Here is a 22,026-nt window from a genome sequence, read left to right on the forward strand (position 1 = left end):
TGGCGTCATACCACTCCGACTTTGTGCAATGCATTTAGTCCTGACATTTGCCCTCACAAAGTTCCATGATGCTTGTGTTGTGAATGAAAGTATGCCATAGGCGGTCACACACTGTAACACTGATCCATATAAAGTTGATTCGAAACATATTTTTTGCTCTCGGAGTGTGAGGATTGTATGACGGTGGTTAGCACAAGGTGCAATTACTCCGGTTTACTCGGGCAGACGCGCTGGATTTCGGTAATCGCTTGTGGAAAAAGGAGCGTCAAACACGATTTGGTCGGTAATTGTTGTTTTGAATTTGGCCGAGATGAATCTGAGATATGCCCGCACAAGTCGAAAGCGAGGCAGACACGCCGATTGCTTTCGTATTACTTTTGGCTAAGCAAAGCAAACTGCTAACTTTCAAATACTATGTGTGCAACAGGGGATTTACTGTTAAGAATTTTGGTCACGGATTATCCAGCCAAGTCTTCCCACTTTCTCACTGCGCTGCATGAAAGTACTACTGTTTACAGTTGCACATTAAACCGAGTCTTTAGTGTAAAACCTGCTAACGCTGTGGTTTAGACCTCGAACAGCTTATTAGCTTAGCTTCATATGTACATTTTCTTGAGCATACTTTGTAATGTCCCCGAATTTTGTAATCTGTCCCCAACATTTGATGCATCTTCAGCGCTGTGGGAGGTTTACGGTCACGGTACAAATGCGTACATCTGTAAGCTAATGGCTTCCAAAACTAATGCTGAAGCCAGTCCCTATATTGAAGTATGGTGAGGTATGACATGCCCATTTTTAATTCACTTCTATAATGTCTGTGATTTCGCTATCATTAACATATTATAAGATCATGTTTAGTGGCCACTGGATGTGTGTCCAACCCACAATAAGCAGAAACTTATTATGATTTAGCATTTAGCTCAGAGGCCACTTATATACGATAAATATCTTCTAAAGTAAAATGTAAAAGAGTCAACCACCTGGCTTTGATCTGACCTAAATGTGGTCGGTGGTTGACAACAGCTGAAAACACCTGGATCGTTCCTAGTTTGGGATGTTTGATGGCTGCTAACGGGGAAACATATGCTGGAAAAAACATTGTACCAGAGAAATCCAACTATTTCTATGGACAGGAGCACATAACTGGAGGATTCAGCTAACTTGTTTTTGCTTTACAAGAGAAAACCCATTCAGAAGATGATGCTAGGGCTGCTCGATTACAGAAAAAATAACAATCACGATTATTTTAGTAATAATTGAAATCACGATTATTCAAACGATTATTTGTTGCCTTAAAAAAAAAATCTTTATTTTATTTATTCATTTTTATTATTATTTTAAAAAACAACTATGAACTATATTTTCTTTGGACAATAAAAACGTTTTTTTTTTTTTTTTTTTTTATATGTTCGTTTCTAAACTAATTCTATAGGGATACCTGTCCCCTGCTGGCCAGCCCTCACACCTGTCCAACAGAGCCGCGCGGCCTGATGACATCATCACACAGCGCTAATGTTTTTATGTCAGACCAAAGCCTGAGCCTTTAGCTTGTGAAATGCGAAGGGAACAGAAACAATCATCTCAGCAGCATGAAGTAATAAGAGTTTGTTTGAGCTCCGTTGATCTGCTCCTGAAGAAGAGTTTTAGACTTTTCTACTAAACAAAACCAGCGCCTGAGCAAAGGATTTTAAACAGCTGTTCTCCTTTCAGCACAAGGTGAGCACTTAACAGTGGCGTTATCTCAAGAGTTAGGTATAAAAAATATTAGTACGATATTATTTACAGTTCTATCACGCTGCGCTGGTATTACAGCTGATCAGACGCGCTCACACAAACCGCTCAGGACGGACCTTTTGCGCTTTGGATGGACGAGCGGGAGGGCATCCTTAATAATCGTTTTTTCTCGATTATGCTATTTTTGTGATCGTCTAGTGTAATAATCGAAATCGTAATCGAATTTCGATTAATTGCACAGCCCTAGATGATGCAAATTCTGTTAAAACAAAAATGGCCCTTGATTCTGGGAAACTCCCCGGGGACCTTCTAGCTATGAGGTGAGAACGTATATGCCACGATTGCGGATGTGGAAATAGAATTGCAGGAACATGACAGTAGCTGATATGGTCCTAATGAATTTATGCTTCAGTGATCAGTCCAGAGAGAGATAGAGGGAGAGAGCGAAAGAGACCCTGCCAACTGTCAATCAAAGTCACCAGCACTTAGGGGCTTAACAGAGCGTGAATATGGAAATGGTCAAGTCAACACTGTACCATCGTCATAATTGACCTCCAGAGAGCAAGCTTTATGGATGGATGTAGCGACATTCTTTGGCCTCCACAGTTGAAGATGTTGGAGTACAATCTCAGTCATCCAAGGATTGTCTTCAACGCTCTTGTAGACGAATGTAAGACTGCATGTTTTATGGCAGCTATTACCCTAACGGCACCGCACGAGCAGCAGTCCCCCCGTCCTTATATTGTTCATTTACACTTTGCTGGTGCACAGTGCCAGAGCGGCGCAGCACAATGCCACCGTTATTTAGCGCCTTGTAAAAATGCCATTCTCTACACATGCAAGGGAAACAATTAGCTATTTCTCATGTAAAATACGTTTTATAGAGCTGAGAGCTGTTGTATTATTGATTCAACGTTGATTCACAGACTGGTGGTAGTGAGCTTTGTAACCACAGCTGCCCAGGGTCTGGCTGAAAGAAACGTTGCTGCCTATCTGCGCCAACAGCCAACGCTTTCATATTAACCCATTCAGAATACAATCCACAACACTGACTCCCCAAAAAAGGTCACACATGAATATCTGGTTGGAAAGCCTGGTTGGACGGCATTCATTTTCGCACCGAGACCTTGTACTGATGATGGGAGAGGGTGACCACTGCGCAAAGCCTTTCCCAGCACATCCCAAAGATTCTCAATGGGGTTTGGATCTGGACTCTGCACCGACCAACCCATCGTGATCCCTGAAGCACTCTTTGACAATGTGAGCCCCATGAATCCTGGCTTTTTTCATCTTGGAAAATGCCCAGACCATCAAGGAAGAGGAACCCCATGGATGGAGTAACCTGGTCATTCAGGATGTTCAGCTGATCTCATTCTTTGGGCACACACTGCTGAACCTTGACGTGACAAACTTCAGCAGCCTCAGATCAGTTCCGTCAATAAAGTCAAAATACGTATACTATATCAGCCAATTTCATTTGTTGACAAGCTAAAGTTTGGTAGCATAGCATCAAATATTACTCAATAGGATTAGTGTGACTGTGAAGGCTAGACAGCGTAATTGCCACTGTAACCAATCTCAGTGGATGCGACGAGCAAAAAGTACAAATGCACAACTGCTCGGCTTTGATATCGAAGACGCTAATGGATGTAGCGTGCTAAAACGTCCGCAGCACTTTTCCCGGTCCCTTGGCATCGACTTTATCTAGCGGGGATGGGCGTCGGAGTAGCGCGGGGGTATCCCAGTCCTCTCAACTTCGCACTGCTGGCACTTTTTTTTTCCTTCGCTGCTATTATCTCCTCAATACAGCAGCCTTTTTCGCTAACTTCTATTGCCGACGCTTGGAACGCCGGTGAAAGAGAGAAAGGGAGAAAGTGGCATTGGGGGGGGAATCCGGCAGCCGATAATCCCAATTTCGAATGGAGCTTAGCGCGATCCCCCTCCCCATGGTGCTTTTATTCTTCGGTACACCCCCTCGCAAGCCATACCCATCCTCCTGTCTGGCATAGATAACTCATCCTCCTCTCTCAAGTCCTAGCATGCGCCGGCTAATGCGCTAACGCTAAAGGGTAATAATTAGCACGTCAGCTAGCCAGGTGGGGGGTTGTGGGGGTGGGGGGGGGTATCTTTGACAGCCTCGGTGAGGTCAGAGGGTAGTGTTACAGGAGGAGGTGCTGACGGGCCGACAAGCGCAGGCATAAATTCAATTACGTTACACACACACACACGTGCTGAGGGGGGGCCGAGGTGGTGGTGGTGCGCTGCATATTGAAAACAAAGTGGGTTGTAAAAATATTGATCTAAAATCTGGAGTGGGAGAAGGCTCTGTGGAGAGACCAGAGGATGATTTCGGGATCTGTCTTACACAACAGAATTTAGGAAATACAGATCAGAGCACTTAAATAGGATACTCAAAACTGCATGAATGAAACAAAATCCTACTCAAGGTATGATTTTGATCAAGATATGATTTTGATTAATATGATTTGAGGGAGCAATTTTGTAGCATTCTTAAAGTGAAATGAAATTCAATGAAACTTCAATGAAATTCAAATGAAAGTCAATTTTGCATATCTCTCCTTTAAAGCAGAACTAAGTATCTCATAGCATGTTGCGATTTTTTACTTATTAATTGTAAATACTACGCTGACAGAAAATACAAAGGCAGAGAGGGATATTGTATATTGTACTACAACTCAATGACACAATGGAGATCATTTTTTTCACTTAAACTTGGCTGTACATACTGATAAAGTGGAGCTAGCCCGCAGTTAGCTTTGCCCGTTAGCCTGTTAGCTTCTTCTTCGTGATTCTATTCGTGTGTATTGCGCCTCCGACCCGCTTGCATTACACCCAGAGGGACTACGAAAAAGGTAAACAAACTACTTCAAACAAATAAATTCTTCTTTTTTAAGCTAACCTGAAAAAGTGTTGTTCTTATAGTAATAACCTTGACAAGCCAAAATGAAAAAAATAACCATTAAATCAATTTGTAGGTGTGCTATTTTGTGAAAATGTCATGGAAGCTAGCATGAGTTCATTGCTAAAACATAGCAGCTAGCCAAACATCCGCATCAAGCTAGCTCTCAGTAGTGGTCGAAGTACTTGATTTTCTTACTTGAGTGAAACTAAAGATACTACTGGGGAAATATTACTCCAATACAAGTAAAAGTCACCCAACTAAAATATTAATGAAGATGAAGTACTGAAGAAGAAAATGTGTACAGTAGTCAACGCCAAAAATACGAATCACTATTTCAAAAAAGTGTTGTGCGTTATAACTTCTGCGGCTTCTAAAACATGTGAACACGCCTAAATTCACTACCTGTACAGCAATACAAACCTTCCTCCTTGTCGTGAGTCGGTGACAATGACACTGCACAGCGCCACCTACTGTTCTGGAGTGTTCACCACCATAAGGGTTTTTAATGGGGCGAAAACACAGCCACGTACCTTTACTTTCCAGTCTTTTGTTATACGTATTTATCCTTCAAATGTAGCGGAATAGAAAAAAAAACAGGCCCTAGGCAAACGTTAGGCTACTTAGTTAAACCAAGGCAGCGAAACCAAAGATATTAACTTAAATTTAATAGAAACTACTCCTACAAACCCTTCAAAGTCTCTTCTCAACACTCGAAGGTCAACCGACGACAAAAACGCAGTTGCTCTAATGCTAGCAATAGCCTGATAAACATAGCGTAAGTGAATGTTGACTGCTCTGTATTTACATTAAAAGATACATAGATTGCACACTAAATGAATTCTGCGGTTTATTTAATGAAGCACCCATTACATGTATATTACTTTGAACTGGCGGCAGCTCAAAACATACAGTGCGGTCTTGTCTGTAAAGCGAGCGGAGCGTATGGGAAACCGTGCTGCCCACATGTAGCTGATGCTCGGCGCAGATATGAGCGCTTTCCAGAGGCTGCACGCATTCCATTCTTCCATAGATGTAGTGTGAAAATTGGGCCTCGGAGGGAAGAGAGTGGTTGATTACAGCCCTGAGTGGGAAAATGAGTTAGGCATGACTCTAGTGTGTCTGCAAGGGAAAGTTCCTAGATGGTAATACATAGCCTACAGTAAGGTTGGGTTGAGCCTTAGCCTACATATTTTTGTTTATGTATTCAAACTGACGTCACCTTAAGTAGTTACGTATACTTATAGCATACTTTTATACCCTGTTATTCCAGACAAAGTTTGTAAATATTCTTTTTTAAAGATCTTGAATAGCCTTGAAACATAGCGATTGTGATGAATATTTATATAACTTTATAGATTGTGTTTCATTCAAGAAAATACTGTCAAAGTCCATTTAAGGCTTACTTCAGTATGCCCAAGGAAAAGTCTTTTGCTGAATGATGTTTCCATGGCTTTTACATTTCGGCCATTAAATTATCATTTACTCTTTATGTAATAACCAAGCTGTACAGCAGGGGTAGGCAAGTTTTCTTAACGGAGGGCCATTTTTTTTTTGTAAGCACTACACTGGAAAAAGTACCATCTTAAATGAGATAAATGACTTAAAATTGCTTGAATAAAGGTTCTTTATGTTGAATTTGAGTCTGTTTGGACTAATCTGAAATAAAAATACAAATGCTAATGCCAATGGAACAAGCATAAAACCCATTTTGAAATCAGACAAATGAACTTTTACTTTGAAAAAGATTTGCTTTTCACTTGAAATTATACAATATAATCTGAGTTAAGAGAATAATGACTTGTTCCATTGGCGATAAGATGACCAGACCAAATCTACTCAAACTTTAGATTGAATCTCTTTATTCAAGTAGTTTTCTGTCATTTCTTCTATATATATATACATTTTTTTTTTCAGTGCACTTTCTACAAATGCCAGAGTTGTACATGATATGACCTAATTGGGTGCATTGACAGTATTTCTCCCATTTAACCTTAAAAATGTGAAAATACTCCCTGATTTGTGTCATTATGTTTCTCAAAATCACCTTGAGGGCCAGAGGTTCTGTCCATGAGGGCCGGATTTGGCCCCCGGGCCTGACGTTGCCTACCCCTGCTGTACAGCATACAGTACGGACATGAATGCCAAAATATAGGCATTTCTGTCCGTACTGTATGTGGTCATTAGTGAGAAAGTTGTAACGAAATCCGTATTGACATCTTGAAGCTGTGGCTGCTGCCGTTGGCAAACCACGTCCTAGTAACTACCCCAACCTCCGGGGGCGCTGTTCTCTATCTGACCCTCAGCCCTGACCTTACCCCACTGTTCATCACTGTGGGGTAAACGCGAGAAGAAGAAGAAAAAAAAAAAAGCCTCCCTCCTTCAGGGGATCAATAAAGAATCATAAAATACAGTACTGAACATTTGAGCCCAGCATTGGGCTGGTTGCTTTCGGCCCACAGCCATCACTAGAGCATGCTGGGAGTTGCGTTTCTGCGGCCTGCAGTCAGCTTTTCAATCGCCACACCTCATATTGATGTGCCTTTTCACACGAGATAACAAAAGACGAAGACAATAATAGCAGAATTTGTAAAACTGATGGAAGTCTGGGAAAGATTCTGCAGTGAAATACGGAATGTTAACGTTTGTATCAAGTGATTTGTTTATGCCAAAAGTTTCTCAATCTCCTGCACAGCAATGGGGGAAGGGAGGCTTTGAGGATCTGCACTTCACTTGAGTAGTAATTTAGAAGGAAACATATTCATATTACACCACTGCTTTGAAAGATAAAATAAGCACTTTTTACTCCACTACATCTCAATAAAGCGCGTTCTTCATGTTTTTCAAGCCGCAAAGTCATTATTCACAGCACTGATTACGTAAAGCTGCATTGAGGAACTTTCTACTCTTCAAAACACCTTGATGTTAGTGCATATTTGATCTTTTCATGACCCAGCGGCTTCCATCACTGTGGCCAGTGTCGCTCCAGGATCAATTGCTATTTCGGGTTTCCATCCATGGACGTGGTTCCATCAGAAGAGAAAACCAACAAGGAACCCTACAAGACAATTGTTTCTGGAGGTTTTTATGTGAACTGTGATGGGAATCAAAAGGCCATGCTAACCACCCATACAGCTGCTGGATCAACAAAAGTTCATATACGCTCTAACATCACGTTTTGCTTTGGTTTGTTTCACCTTTTAGTATTTTCCTGCCACAAATACTGCTTACTCAAGTCATGAACTCTGAAGCACTGAAGTACCTTGACCACCGCTGCACTTTTCATGATCGCAGAGGGATCAAATCTGTCTTTATAGGCTTTAGATCTTAACCGACAATTCAGATTTTTGTGTATTTTTCTTATCACTGTAAGCTTCCCCGGCTTCTATAATCCGCTAAAACAAAGTTGCATTTCATCCCGGCATATGCCCCGGCCCCCCTGACTAAGCGCCGCAACAATGGCGTCAGTGTAATGCCAGGAGCGCGGTTGACCAGGCGTGACTAACCGTCTGACTACCGCGGCATTCGGAGTATACTTTACCATTGTTTCTTCACTCTTGCTCCTTGCGACTTCCCTCTGTAGTCGAGCCACGGCCAACTTTTCCCTAAACAAAGACAAGAGGGGGGGGGAAAAAAACAAAATCGTGAGTCAACATGTCATCACAGACGTTTGCGTATAGCGCCAAGAATACGAATCTGGATAGCGATCGCCTGCCCCCCCCCGTGAAACACAGCTTGCAGATAGGACCAAAATAACTATGCGAGAAAACAGAAAGGGGGAACCGGGGCATCCTTGTCGGAGCCAGGGCTGCAACAAAGAATCCCACGTGAGGAGGAGGGCATTCCGGGATTTAATGGGATAAATCGTGGCACACTGGCACGGATAACAAAAGAGAGGAGAAAGCGCAGGGGTCTCCCGGGGTGCAGCTTACAGCCAGAACTCAACAAATCTTACGGGCAAGAAAGAAAAAAGGGCTCCCAGATGGATTGCCACTCACTACAAACTACAGCCTGCAGTGGAGTGGAGTTTCTTAAAGGGTAGTTCTCTCTTGACTTGCCAAAACATGAAGAGAACTCAGCGAAACGAAAGACGGGCATTTCGGCAATCAACCGCATATTGTTGTAAGTTTTCAAGAAGTTTCAAAGAGTCTATAATCACACTATAAATTGATAATTTCTGGTGTGGGCGATTGTCAAGTGGAAACTGCTGAACCCCTGAACTCCCATCTGAACCGAGCACATTTTCTCCAGTTTGGCTGAAAACAATGATGAAGATGTGACAAAAAAAGTGAGAAAACTTTGACAAAAAAATGACCAAAATGTGACAAAAAATAACAAAAAATAACAAAAAATGACAAAAAATGACAAAAAAATGACAAAAAATGTGACAAAAAATAACAAAAAAATGACAAAAAATGACAAAAAAATCACCAAAAAAATGACAAAAATGTGACAAAAAATAACAAAAAAATGACAAAAAACGACAAAAAATGACAAAAAAATGGACAAAAATGTGACCAAAAATAAGACAAAAAATGACAAAAAAAATGTGACAAAAAATGACAAAAAAAAGACAAAAAAATGACAAAAAAATGACAAAAAAAATGACAAAAATGTGACCAAAAAATGACCAAAAAAAGACAAAAAACTCATTTAAAAAAAGACAAAAAAGTTACAAAATGAGTTGGAACCCCCCCTCCCAAAAAGATGAAAAAATGTTTGATGACGTAAGGAAAAAGATCCATTTAGATGAGTTTTGTAGATCTTCGCTCTCAAATGAGGTGTTACACTGGCTTGGGTAAAGCTGAACTGGAGAAAATGCTCTCGGTTCAGGCGGGAGTTAAGAGGTTAATTGACAACATTGACAGATTATGCATCCGACAGCAGAATTCCAAGTCCCCAGTTAAGCTCCAAAAATAGCCACATGACTAACCTTTTCTGCAGACCAGACAGCATTGTTCCTCCTGGCTTACCTGCAGGCTATAGCTCTGTGATTAAGTGGCAGCTGGGGGGAAATGTAGGATGACTCCGCTGTCTGGACTTTGCTGATCTAGACTTGTCTGGTTGAGTCTAATTCTTTCGTGCATCACAAACCCGAGCGTGTACTGTATAGGGATTGTCAAAAAAAAAGTACTACGAGCTGGCGGAGGAGGTGACGAATCTGGCAGGAAATAGGAGTGCAGCTAAACAGGCGATGTGTTCATTGACCGAGGTGTGGTGTGGGCGCTCGCTCGCTTTCATGGAGGTGTTGTTTGCCAATAAAAGAAAAAAAAAATCATTAAAAAGTGTTGCAGTTCAGGCACTTGACTAAAGGTCGTTGTGCATGTTGGCATACCTGAGCCATGACACATTGAGTGGCACTTTGTGAAATAGGCCAACACAGAAAGCTTTGTCTAGCTTTGGTCTCTACATAATACTGTATGTACTTTTGGAGATCAACATTTAGAAAGTTTGGGAGTCACTTGCTGCATTAAAGTACTTTGTCTCTACCAGGTTAGAGTACTGTAGCGGCTGCTCACTGTTAGACAGCTGTAGTACATCCAGAACGCTGCTGCCCAAGTCCTGACAAGAACAAGGAAACACATATTAGTCCAGTGCTCCGGTCTCTGCACTGACTTCCTGTCGCTCAGAGAATAGACTTTAAAACAGCTTTGCTTGTCAACAAGTCTTTTCATGGTTAAGCACCAAAGTACATCTCTGACATCTTACAGCCGCATGAACCATCTCGGGCCCTAGGAACTCTGAGAACCCAGAGTCAGGACTAAACACGCTGAGGCTAATGTTAAAATCTGGAACAATCTTCATGAGGATGTGAGAAAGGCCTCAACTCTGACAATGTTCAAATCCACGCATATGACAACTGAAAATATTTTATCTGCACTTTTTTCACTGTAATTCATTTTTATGTTGATGTTTTAGGAATTGATTTGATCTGCTTCCTTTCTGTGAAGCACATTTAATTTATTTATAATCGCCTTGTGCATGAATTGTGCTCTACAAATAAACTTGCCTTTGCATCTAGGCCTGCGATGCTGTTCATCCTGACAATTGACAAGATTGTAGCCAACACATTTGGAGCTTTGAAGTGAAAAAAATAAATAAAAATGGCCTACTTCCTGGATTACCATCTAATTAGAGGAGACGTTGATAGCCACAAAATCCAAGATGACTCTAATATATACAAATGACACTGCAGGTGTCGGAAAAAGGCTATTTAACAGTAGGCAGGCTTTTATTGGAAAGCACTCCTGGCCTTGCTAACCTCACACATACCTTTCCTCACTCGCTCTATGTTTTACCATGACGTAGCCGCGCAGACACACTTTAGCTACTACATTGTTAGCCCGCTCTCCAAACATGTCAGCACCTCTGTTCAAAATCCCCATTCGACATCACAACATTGCCACGCCGCTAGCGGTAACGTTAGCCTTCTGGAAGCTCTCACGGCTAACATTGTTTGGATACTCGACACTAGCCTGGCATTCCTCCAGTCTGTGTTATGGCTGTTTGCTAGCTTGTAAGGGGTTAAATTTCCAACCACTTTAGCATGTCCTAGCCTCAAGAAAAGAAAAAAAAAGAAAAAAAGTCATTGCCAAATATAGACCAATTTGTTATTACAGCGATGGAGAAGCGGTAGTCGTAGCCTACAATTGAATGCATGTGCTAGCAATTTGGGCTACGCCATTTATTTTTGATTCCCAAATTAATAAAACATTTTCCCCCAGCTGCGTAAACTAGCGAAATAGCTCCAACATGTCGAGTCAAAGTGTATCGCTAGCAATCTTGCGTAAAGCCGTGCTCGCGGATGCCAGAGAGCGCATTATGGTGACAAATGCTGATTGCTAACTCCAACAAATAATTGCTATGTAAACCGCGCGCCTAGCATGTCAAGCTAATTATGTTTCATTAGCTCTTGGCCTGTCTGGTTGTTTCTATCTGATGGCATTCCGCTGTTTACATTGTCCATTGCTCATTCGTTGTGTTGTCCATAATTGGGAAAATATGGGAACTCGCATTTTTTGAGAGCACCAAATTGCGTCATGAAGGAATAATAGAGTGAAAAACAATGAAGAAAAGGGCTTCTGTCAAGGAACGTGAAATCTACTGGCAAATAGCTGTTAGTGATCAGACAGATAGCATTAGTGTTAGTTTTGTTTAGCTGTATGTTGACTTTTTTGAAGAGTGATTCACTTTGCTCACATATATAATATTGGCCTCGGTCTACTTTAGGCTATATAAGTTGGCTATATGAAGTTATAATGTTTGTGTAGCCTCTCGTTCGTACAGGAGTTGAGTTCTTAGGCAGTCATTTGTCTTCTTTAATATAAATGTTGGACGTTTCGCCTCTCATCCAAGATGCTTGCCCTAGCTTTGGTTTGTGCATATGTTTTTAAAGTTCTTGAACTTTTGAACATAATGGCCTCTTTAAACAATGTAGTGGAGGATTTTGAGGGGAGGACGGGGGATTTTTACTTTTCTTCCTGATCCCAAACTTCCCAAACAAGGTGAGAGTAGCTCAAAGATGGTCTCAAACCTTTTTCTTTAGAGGTTCAAATGCAAACCAAAATCAAAAAAGTGCTGGTGACAAAGCTTTGAATCGTCGAACACTTAAATGACAGAGTACAGATGAATCTTATAATGTTTTTTTCTCTTAAAGGAACAGGCCACCGTTTTTACATACTGAGATATGTTCTTACCTGAGCTTAGACGAGTTCATGCGTACCTGTCTGGTCTTTGTGCTGGTCTTTATCTCAGTACGGAAAAACGGTGGCCTGTTCCTTTGGTAGAATGAAAGTTGAGGTTTGAATGGTTGCAAAAAAAGAGCTATACACCCTCCGTTCACAAGAAAATGAACTGTCTCTATGGGATGGATTCATGTCTACACAAAGTCTCTTGCGACTCCAAACATCTCTCAAACGTCTCTCTCTGACACGTCTATTTATTCACACAAAGCCCTCGATTTTCATCATCCATCCCAAACGCAGTAATCTAAATGCGCAGCCTTACCTCATGGAGCATTTGGACATTTTCCTAAGTTGCTTCTCGAATGACACTGGTCTGAAATTACATGTCGCTCCCAGCTGGCGAGCAGTCGTCCTCCTCGCAAACCCGTCACATCTGAATCTGACATTGCACCAAACACAAACATTTCCACTCATTCTTTCCATTCCCCGCCTCGGCAGCCTTCGCGGCAGGCAGGCACGGGTCAGCCCCCCTGTGGTTCTTCTCCCTGGCCTGGATTCACCTGCCTCTCCGGAGGGCTGACCAGGCCTGACCTCTCCCTCACCACCCCCCCCTTCATGATTTACACCTGAGCGGCTGGGCTGGAGTTTTCGCTGCTGTCACGGCGCTGATGGATGGGAAGGTAATGGGGCATGGCACAGATGAGGAGAAAGTGGACTTCTGCTACCGCACTATTCACTCGGACGCCATCGGCCCTGTCCACGAGTAAAGGCTGCAGCGTGTTGTGTCCGGATTTGGAATGTTTATTTGCTATTCCTGAATAGAACCAGGAAATGCGATCATATTAGTCCAGTGCTCAGGTCTCTGTAAATCTCATTTGAATTGCCTTGTGTCCGAATTGTCAAATTTAGTCATTATAGACTTGTTTGGATCTTGATTTAAAGGCACACTGTGTAACATATTGGATTTTACTGTTACCAGCATTTCAAAACATGACCAGCTAGAAACAGTGGGTATTAATCATGGAGTGGGGTTTGGATTAGGACCTAACCTATTTAAATCTCATATTTGGCTGCTGACAGTCGACATCTCCATGGAGACGAACCAGAGACGTCCCACTCCCAGTAAAATTACAAGTCACATCCTTTGGAGAGTTGAGCCACTCAGTTATTTTCAATATCTATTTGATCAAAAAGAAGGCCATTTTCTTTTAAAGCAGTACTAAGTCACTTGTTTCCTGTGGACCTTTTTGAGTCTGAATAAAAGATAAAGATTGATTGTTTACCTTAATAAATCCTTTCCGTCGTCCCTCTGGGGGTAATACAAGTGTTAATGAGTTGGAAGGGGTGTCTCTGGTGTCTCTGGCCAGAAAACCATGTTTGCTACTTTGCCTGCGCCGGGTCGGAGGCCCCAATACACACTAATGGAATGACAAAGAAGAAGCTAACAGGCAAACGGGCAAAGCTAACTGACGGCTAGCGCCACTTAAACAGTATTTACAGCCAAGTTTGAGTGAAAAAAATGAAATTGCGAAAGTGAAATTGTATGAACAATATCCCTCTCTCCCTTTGTCTTTTCTGTCAGCGTAGTATTTACGCTCACGGACAATTAATGAGTAAAAAAACGCAACATGCTAGGACACCTGAAAGTGGCGCTTATGGTTTCTAGGAGCATGAGTTACTTAGTACTGCTTTAAGTACTGTAAACTTCAGAACTCACTAACTTGATATCACCTAACAAAATCTCTCGGCTAGTATATCACATTTTCATCCATCGTCGTAGAGATTTTCAAGCATTGTCAAGTGGACTGGGTCGATTTTGTTGAGGACGATTTATCTTCAGAAGCTTCTTCTCGTAAAGACACGAGTTAAAGGCCAGAGATGAATAGACCTAAATCAACCAAGTCCAGTCCACGATATTTGAGAATCTCTACTACATCCACTACTTTTGCCACTACTGCACTACTCCTGCTAGAAATTGTACGGCCATTTCAAGTAAAGCGACTAGTGCTAATATACAACTTCTTTTACTCTTCCTGCCACTGCCTCCTGTAATCGCGCTTTACCCTATGACATTTTCGCTGATGAATCCCCAACCGTTTTCATCACTTGACATTTAAAAACATCTCCACGCAGCGATCTCACCGAACCAGTCTGTCCCGGGGGGAGATTCCAAATGTTGGTCTGACCTCAAATCTGCCGCGCGTCTTTTTTTTGCATTAGCGTCCCGCTGGGTTAAAAGCTTCCGATGTAAACACGCACATGCCACACAGACCAATTTGAAAATTCAGGCTGGGCCATCTCTGGACTGGGCATTCCCGAATCTAATCCTGCCCCCTTAATGCTGTTATGTAACGCGACGGACGGTCCAAAAATGTCCACCGTGTCCCCTCCGCGCGGGACAATGAGGTTATCCGGGCGTCGCAAAAGTTATAACATCCAACGGGGAGCGTAGGAAAACAGGCCGCGACGATGTGTGCAAAGGTTAAAGTCAACGAGACGGGAGTGGTTTTATGAATGGCGGGAAAAGAAGATGCTGAAGCGGTTTTGCAGAGAGAGAGAAACGGGACACGTTCGGAAGTTTCGGTGTCTCTACAAGAAAACAACACAGGAATAGAATTTGCTTGACCTGAATGAGTTTGGTTTAAGGCTAACAGCTTTGTAGTTACTATATCCATTGTCCACAACACAACATTCCACAAATGCTCTGTCAGCACTAATAATGATAATCGATTATGAAAATAGCACCGTAGCAGTTTTAAAGTGAGGGTCTGTAGAGTGTTTTGTACATTGTAACTCACATCCATCAGAAGGAGGACGTGGCTTCACTCTTATCGCTGCCGGACGCTAAAGCTTAAACCAGTTTGGGAATAAACTTCCTCAACCCCAGCTCGTGTCCCCGATAAAGTCCCAACCAACAGTCGCTGAACTCCGGAGGATCTTAGCTTTCGAATAAGGAATGCCCCGTTCACAGAAATGCATGTGTCATTGTGCAGCTTTTTAGAAAACCAAGTTCCGCTGTTGTGACTTTGTTTTGAGCCTCCTACAAACATTCCCTTCAGGTTTACTCCATCAACACGTGCCACTTTTGCTTATTGTGGGAAAATACACATTTTTATGCGCCTTCTGTGTTACCAAAATAAGACTTAGCTGCAGCCCACCCGCAAAGTAAACTACAGTCGCTAAGAAGCTTCAACTTCTTGCTTGCATTGGCAATAGAGACTTTCCAACAGCTGGACAGTTGCCTGAATTGATCCAATTAGCCTTTTGACTTCGGTTTAATTAAACTTTAGGCTAAGATGGTTCATGTTCTGCTCATTGGAAACATAATTAAATCCCATTGACTTTGGTTGGATTTAAAGGTTGTGGTTTTATTGATTTAAACTTTCACTTAAGCAGTTCCAGAAGCAGAAGACTTTTCCCCCAAAAGTGTTTACAGCATGACAGAAGTGAAAGAGTTGGTGTTCTGGCCAATGGAAGAAAATACAATGCGCCTATGACTACTCCATTATAGGATTTTAACAGTATTTCTTGTACTTTCCGGTTCCATCAATCATGCGGCATCCTGGTGTAGCACATGCCTCACCCACAGCTGGTTCCTGATCCCCACAGCTTGTGCCTCCGCCCCCATATGTACCCCCCATCTGCACCCAAACACATGTCAGCGGTCCCTTACCACCCAGGGCCGGCCCTGCCTGCCTGAGTGCGCCGCGCCGGCCGGCCTCACCGACATCATCAATAATGGACGAGGTGAAATGCGATGCAGCGCGCACAAAGGGGTAGAGACAGGGCTCTGAGATGTGAAAAGTCTGACATGTTTGGATACCGGGAGGACAAAAAACAAAACAGAAAGGCACGTCGATATTGAGGAGTTGCTTTATATTTCAGGCTTGCATTTTGAATTTATCCCAACATGTAGAAGTCCAGTTTTAGACGTAAGTATTTAAACACCTCATTGTGAATGTTGGCATGTGGCATCTTCTGTGTTTCCAGGTGAAAGTTTGTATGTTACGGAACTTGAAATTTCTAGACAAAGACTCTTGTACGAGAGGTCGCGAACCAAACCATTCACCATTCATCTCAAGAACCTACTTGCATTCCATCGTACTTTCCACCCTATCTCCCAGTTCGGACGTTCAGGACCAAGGAAACACTTGAACCTGTGGCTCGACTGTACAAGATCCACCGCAGGTTCCCTGGTTGGACCCACCTCTATCACATGCTGGTGCTTTTCCAGAACTCTGCTCTGAGCCATGGGATAAAGCCCCACATCCATCTGCTCAACAACTGCCCATCGCCCCTCACGGTCTGCCATGGTCCCAAAACCCAGCTCTCGATCCGAGCGTTCAACCAGATCCACCCCAAACCAAATCTTACCCTCAAACAACTATAGGAACACCTACGGAGTGCATGGAACATAAGAACCATACAGTCAACTGGACTTCTTAAAAAGACTGTGGTCAAACATCTGACCAAAATGATTGAATTTGATCAGAAAGCTATATTTTTCATTTTCCTTGCCCCAACTGGGTGACCCCACTATATAAAAAAAAGCCTGTAAACGCCCCTGTCAACACAAGAACCGCCTCCTCCTCCTAATTTCCCTATATTGCAATCAAACAGTCCCACAGCTGCGCATTGTTTAAACAGCTTGCTTATTTCTTTGTCATACACAACAAGCTCAGGGCTTCGACGCCAGACAAGAAGAATCCCGCCGATATCCTCCTTGCTCCTCCCGTCTGCGCCGTCCCGTTTGACCTTACGCGTCCCCTCACCGTGAAAACCAACGAATTCCTCTCCCAACGATCCGGGCTAGACACTGGTGAGCACGGATGACTTCACCGCTGCAAAAACATTAGGACGAGACCCGCCCAGACGTGCCCGTACCTTTGAATTTTTAATGTCAACGCTGGCGACACATTTGGAGTCCAAACACAGCGCGTGGTTTGAGATTAGAGCTCGTTCCGAAGGAGTAATCCGGCAGTTATGCGTCTGGGATTGCTGTTTAGATTGCGCAAAATTGCTATCCTCTCGCCATTACATCATACAGATTGGTTGTTGCTGACTCGCATCTGCAGGTTGGTACACGGAGACGAGGTGCTCCGGGTTCAGGAAGTATTATTATTGTTTATTCGTTTCAAAAAAAAAGGATCTGGCTTATATAGAGACTGTAGCTTTTGTCGGTGAATGAACTCAAGGACTTAACCTCTTAACTCCCGCCTGAACCGAGAGCATTTTCTCCAGGTCAGCTTTACCCAAATCCTGTAGGCCAGTGTAACGCCTCATTTGAAAGCTAAGACCTACAAAACTCATCTAAATGGATCTTTTTCCTCACGTCATTAGATTTTTTTTCCATCATTTTTTGGGGGGTTTTCAACTCATTTTTGTAACTTCGTCAATTTTTTGTCAAAGAGTAAATTTTTTGTCACTTTTTGTCACATTTGTCGTCAATTTTTTGTCCATTTTTTGTCAAATTTTTGTCAGTTTTTTTGTCCTTTTTTGTCCATTTTTGGTGACATTTTCGTCACTTTTTCATCATTTTTTGTCTAAGTTTTCTCACTTTTTGTCACTTTTTTGTCACATTTTTGTCATTTTTTCATACATCTTTTGTCTATTTTTGCCACTTTTTCATAATTTTTTTGTCAAATTTTTGTCAATTTTTTGGTGACATTTTCGCCGCTTTTTCGTCATTTTTTGTCAATTTTTCGTCAATTTTTTGTCCGTTTTTTGTCTAAGTTTTCTTACTTTTTTGTCACTTTTTTGTCACTTTTTTGTCACTTTTTTGTCACTTTTTTGTCACTTTTTTCATAATTTTTTTGTCAAATTTTTGTCCATTTTTTTGTCACTTTTTTGACAATTTTTGACATTTTTTTGTCTAAGTTTTCTCACTTTTTTGTCACATCTTCTCATTGTTTTCGTCTCAGTTCTGTCGCTATTTTCTCACCTTTTTTCCAGAAGCTTTTGGACTGGGGTAAAGCCAAACTGGAGAAAATGTGCTCAGTTCAGGTGGGAGTTAAGGGGTTAAATAAAATCTAAATTCATTGGACAATTATGGCACTGTTGGTGGGTTAGTGATACATTCCAGTGCACAGGTGTTGGAGATCAATCCACCAGGCGAATAACGACAAACTCAGTCAATTTACCAATGTTATTCACGGAAACACATGAGTCCACTAAATCACGCAAAACCCCGTCATGTTAAAACCATTAATTGTTGTTTTCCAGGCTTGGCACTGACCCAAAAGCCACACTAGAGTGCCTAACATTGTTCTATCTGCTGAATAATACACTGTGTAGCGGTCCAGAGAAAGAGCCCTTATCTGGAGTGCGTGTTGTTTACCAGGCTATTGTCCCCGTCGTCCGCCATTGGTGCATTATTCCCATGTATAAGGTCACTGTTCTCCGTGTTTCCACTGTGTTTTCTGGTGAAACTCCCCATAGCCTCTGCACAGTGGACATGATTCAGCCGAAGTTTCCAGTCCGGGTGGTACAGTACAGATCCATAGTTACAGTTTGCACATCAGCCCCGGGGGCCGGCTGTGTGCGCAGTACAGGACAATGTAAATACAATAGAGTTAATGGGGTATTGACGGCTGGAAAACAGTGGGAGCTGACCGTTTGGCTGCAGGCGCGGTTAGCGGGTGGATCGGCAGGAAAAGCGCAGACGTGGTACTGCTGTAACCCCTTAACTCCCACCTGAACCGAGCACGTTTTCTCCAGTTTGGCTTTACCCCAGTCCAAAAGCTTCTGGAAAAAAGCAACATAACTGAGACGAAAACAATGATGGAAATGTGACAAAAAAGTGAGAAAAAATTGACAAAAAAGTGCTGAAAAATTTACGAAAAAGTGGCAAAAAATTGACAAAATTTGACAAAAAATAAAAAAAAAATGGGGAAAAAATTACGAAAAAAATTGACAACAAATTGAGGAAAACATGACAAAAATGCAACAAAAAAATGACAAAAATGTGATAAAAAGTGACACAAAAATGATTTAAAAAAATAATTAAAAAATTGACGAAAAAATGACAAAAATGTGACAAAACATGGACGAAAAAATGACAAAAATGTGACAAAAAAATGACAAAAACGTGATAAAAAGTGACAAAAAAATGACAAAAAAAGTTACAAAAATGAGTTGAATACCCAACAAAAAAATGATGGGAAAAAAATCTGATGACGTGAGGAAAAAGATCCTCTCGGTTCAGGCGGGAGTTACGAGGTTAACGCGGTAAGCGAGAAATAAACGCTCCGACACTCTTCAAAACTTTTGACGAGTCCTGTGTCATAGTTGTCGCACATATGTTGTTTCCCGAAGAATTGCGAACACAAAAGAACTCTTGTAAAGTGAAAAGGCAGTTGCTGCGAGGTCAGGGAGGTCATTTACTTTAAAAACTTTTACTTCTGCCTAGCCATGTGACCTCCTCTGTGCTGCTGTTTTGTTGACCCCGTTCAGCCACCGTACTCGCCATATTGTTTAAGCTATAAATCTATATCAGCAACACAATACCTATAAGCTTTTAATCCTGTGGCTGCTGTGCTGTCTATACTGTCTGATTCTATAGTGTTAGCAGTGCATTTGTCAGTGTTCAGACTTGTTTTCCCGGCTACCAGGCCTAAATGCGTCGTTTTGCTGCCGCAGCGCAATTATAGGTGAAGGGAACTGCATGGAACGTGGACGCTGGATTGGTTTAAATGCAGCAAATATGAAGAAACGACGACAACGTTGTTTTTACCGCAATCTTCTCTACAATTTTGCTCTCCATACCATTAGAGGAATACTACGGCATAATCATATCATCACAACACCATATAAAATCGTTTTTTTGAAGGCGTTTTCATCATATGGGGTAGATCTGCATTAGCATGACGTGCTAGCAAGTTGTTGTTAGCATTCCATACGCCACGACACCGCTCCCACTTTTCACCATGAAAGTCGTGATCATAAACTCATTTCTGTGAAGAACTAGGACGTTAGGAATGTATTATGAAAGTTATAGGAATGAGTTTGGACCAGAAGTAACTATTTCAGCTAGCTAGCTACCACTGTTACGGTGACAAAGGAGAAACATTGGCTTGTAATCATTTTTACAATATTTTGACCCAAGTTTATCTTCTTAAAACCTTGCACTATGTCACTTCTAAAGAGTTTGGAGCCATAAACACCCTCTCTTCGTTCTCCATTCATCTCCATAGCACCCTGCCTCTCTCCTTCAGGCATCTGAGCGATCAAGCAATCGGGCCCATTGTGGCCGCCCTCAACTCCCGAGGTCCGTACTCCTCCGACTTTTACAAGCTCCTCTTCCTCCACAGCTGCACCAACACCTCCAGCCCCGGGGACCAGCTCCTGTGTGCTCCTCCGAACCCCCAGGAAGGGTGATTTACGACTGGGGTGGTAGCACGGCGTTGGAAGTTGGTAGGGTGTAGCGATTTCAAACTACCCCCCATTCACCTTACCTTTCCTTAAGGTTAGCTTTAGTTTGTAAACTCCACTATCCTTAAGGTTAGGGCTAAGGTAAGGTTAGCTTTACTTCGTAAACTCCACTATCCTTAAGGTTAGGGCTAAGGTAAGGTTAGCTTTAGTTTGTAAACTCCACTATCCTTAAGTTTAGGGCTAAGGTAAGGTTAGCTTTAGTTCGTAAACTCCACAATCCTTAAGGTTAGGGCTAAGGTTAGGTTAGCTTTAGTTTGTAAACTCCACAATCCTTAAGTTTAGGGCTAAGGTAAGGTTAGCTTTAGTTTGTAAACTCCACTATCCTTAAGGTTAGGGCTAAGGTAAGGTTAGCTTTAGTTTGTAAACTCCACTATCCTTAAGGTTAGGGCTAAGGTAAGGTTAGCTTTAGTTCGTAAACTCCACTATCCTTAAGGTTACGGCTAAGGTAAGGTTAGCTTTAGTTCGTAAACTCCACTATCCTTAAGGTTAGGGCTAAGGTAAGGTTAGCTTTACTTCGTAAACTCCACTATCCTTAAGGTTAGGGCTAAGGTAAGGTTAGCTTTAGTTTGTAAACTCCACTATCCTTAAGGTTAGGGCTAAGGTAAGGTTAGCTTTAGTTTGTAAACTCCACTATCCTTAAGTTTAGGGCTAAGGTAAGGTTAGCTTTAGTTCGTAAACTCCACTATCCTTAAGTTTAGGGCTAAGGTAAGGTTAGCTTTAGTTTGTAAACTCCACTATCCTTAAGGTTAGGGCTAAGGTAAGGTTAGCTTTAGTTTGTAAACTCCACTATCCTTAAGGTTAGGGCTAAGGTAAGGTTAGCTTTAGTTTGTAAACTCCACTATCCTTAAGGTTAGGGCTAAGGTAAGGTTAGCTTTAGTTCGTAAACTCCACAATCCTTAAGTTTAGGGCTAAGGTAAGGTTAGCTTTAGTTCGTAAACTCCACTATCCTTAAGTTTAGGGCTAAGGTAAGGTTAGCTTTAGTTTGTAAACTCCACAATCCTTAAGTTTAGGGCTAAGGTAAGGTTAGCTTTAGTTCGTAAACTCCACAATCCTTAAGTTTAGGGCTAAGGTATGGTTAGCTTTAGTTCGTAAACTCCACAATCCTTAAGTTTAGGGGCTAAGGTAAGGTTAGCTTTAGCTCGTAAACTCCACAATCCTTAAGTTTAGGGGATAAGGTATGGTTAGCTTTAGCTCGTAAACTCCACAATCCTTAAGTTTAGGGCTAAGGTAAGGTTAGCTTTAGCTCGTAAACTCCAT

General features: G+C 42.0%; 1 protein-coding gene across 4 annotated transcripts in view; it reads right to left on the reverse strand.

The window, feature by feature from the left end:
• The window catches only part of LOC306981805 (nck-associated protein 5-like), a 220,556-nt gene that overhangs the window by 100,957 nt on the left and 97,573 nt on the right, over positions 1–22,026 (reverse strand). For all 4 annotated transcript variants that reach the window (XM_079581485.1, XM_079581486.1, XM_079581487.1 and 1 more), the window contains one exon: positions 8,196–8,259. In XM_079581485.1, coding sequence (XP_079437611.1) covers positions 8,196–8,259 — 64 coding nt within the window. The remainder of the gene's footprint in view (positions 1–8,195; positions 8,260–22,026) is intronic.

This window comes from Gobius niger, assembly GCF_951799975.1.
Source record: "Gobius niger genome assembly, chromosome: 23".
NCBI lineage: Eukaryota > Metazoa > Chordata > Actinopteri > Gobiiformes > Gobiidae > Gobius > Gobius niger.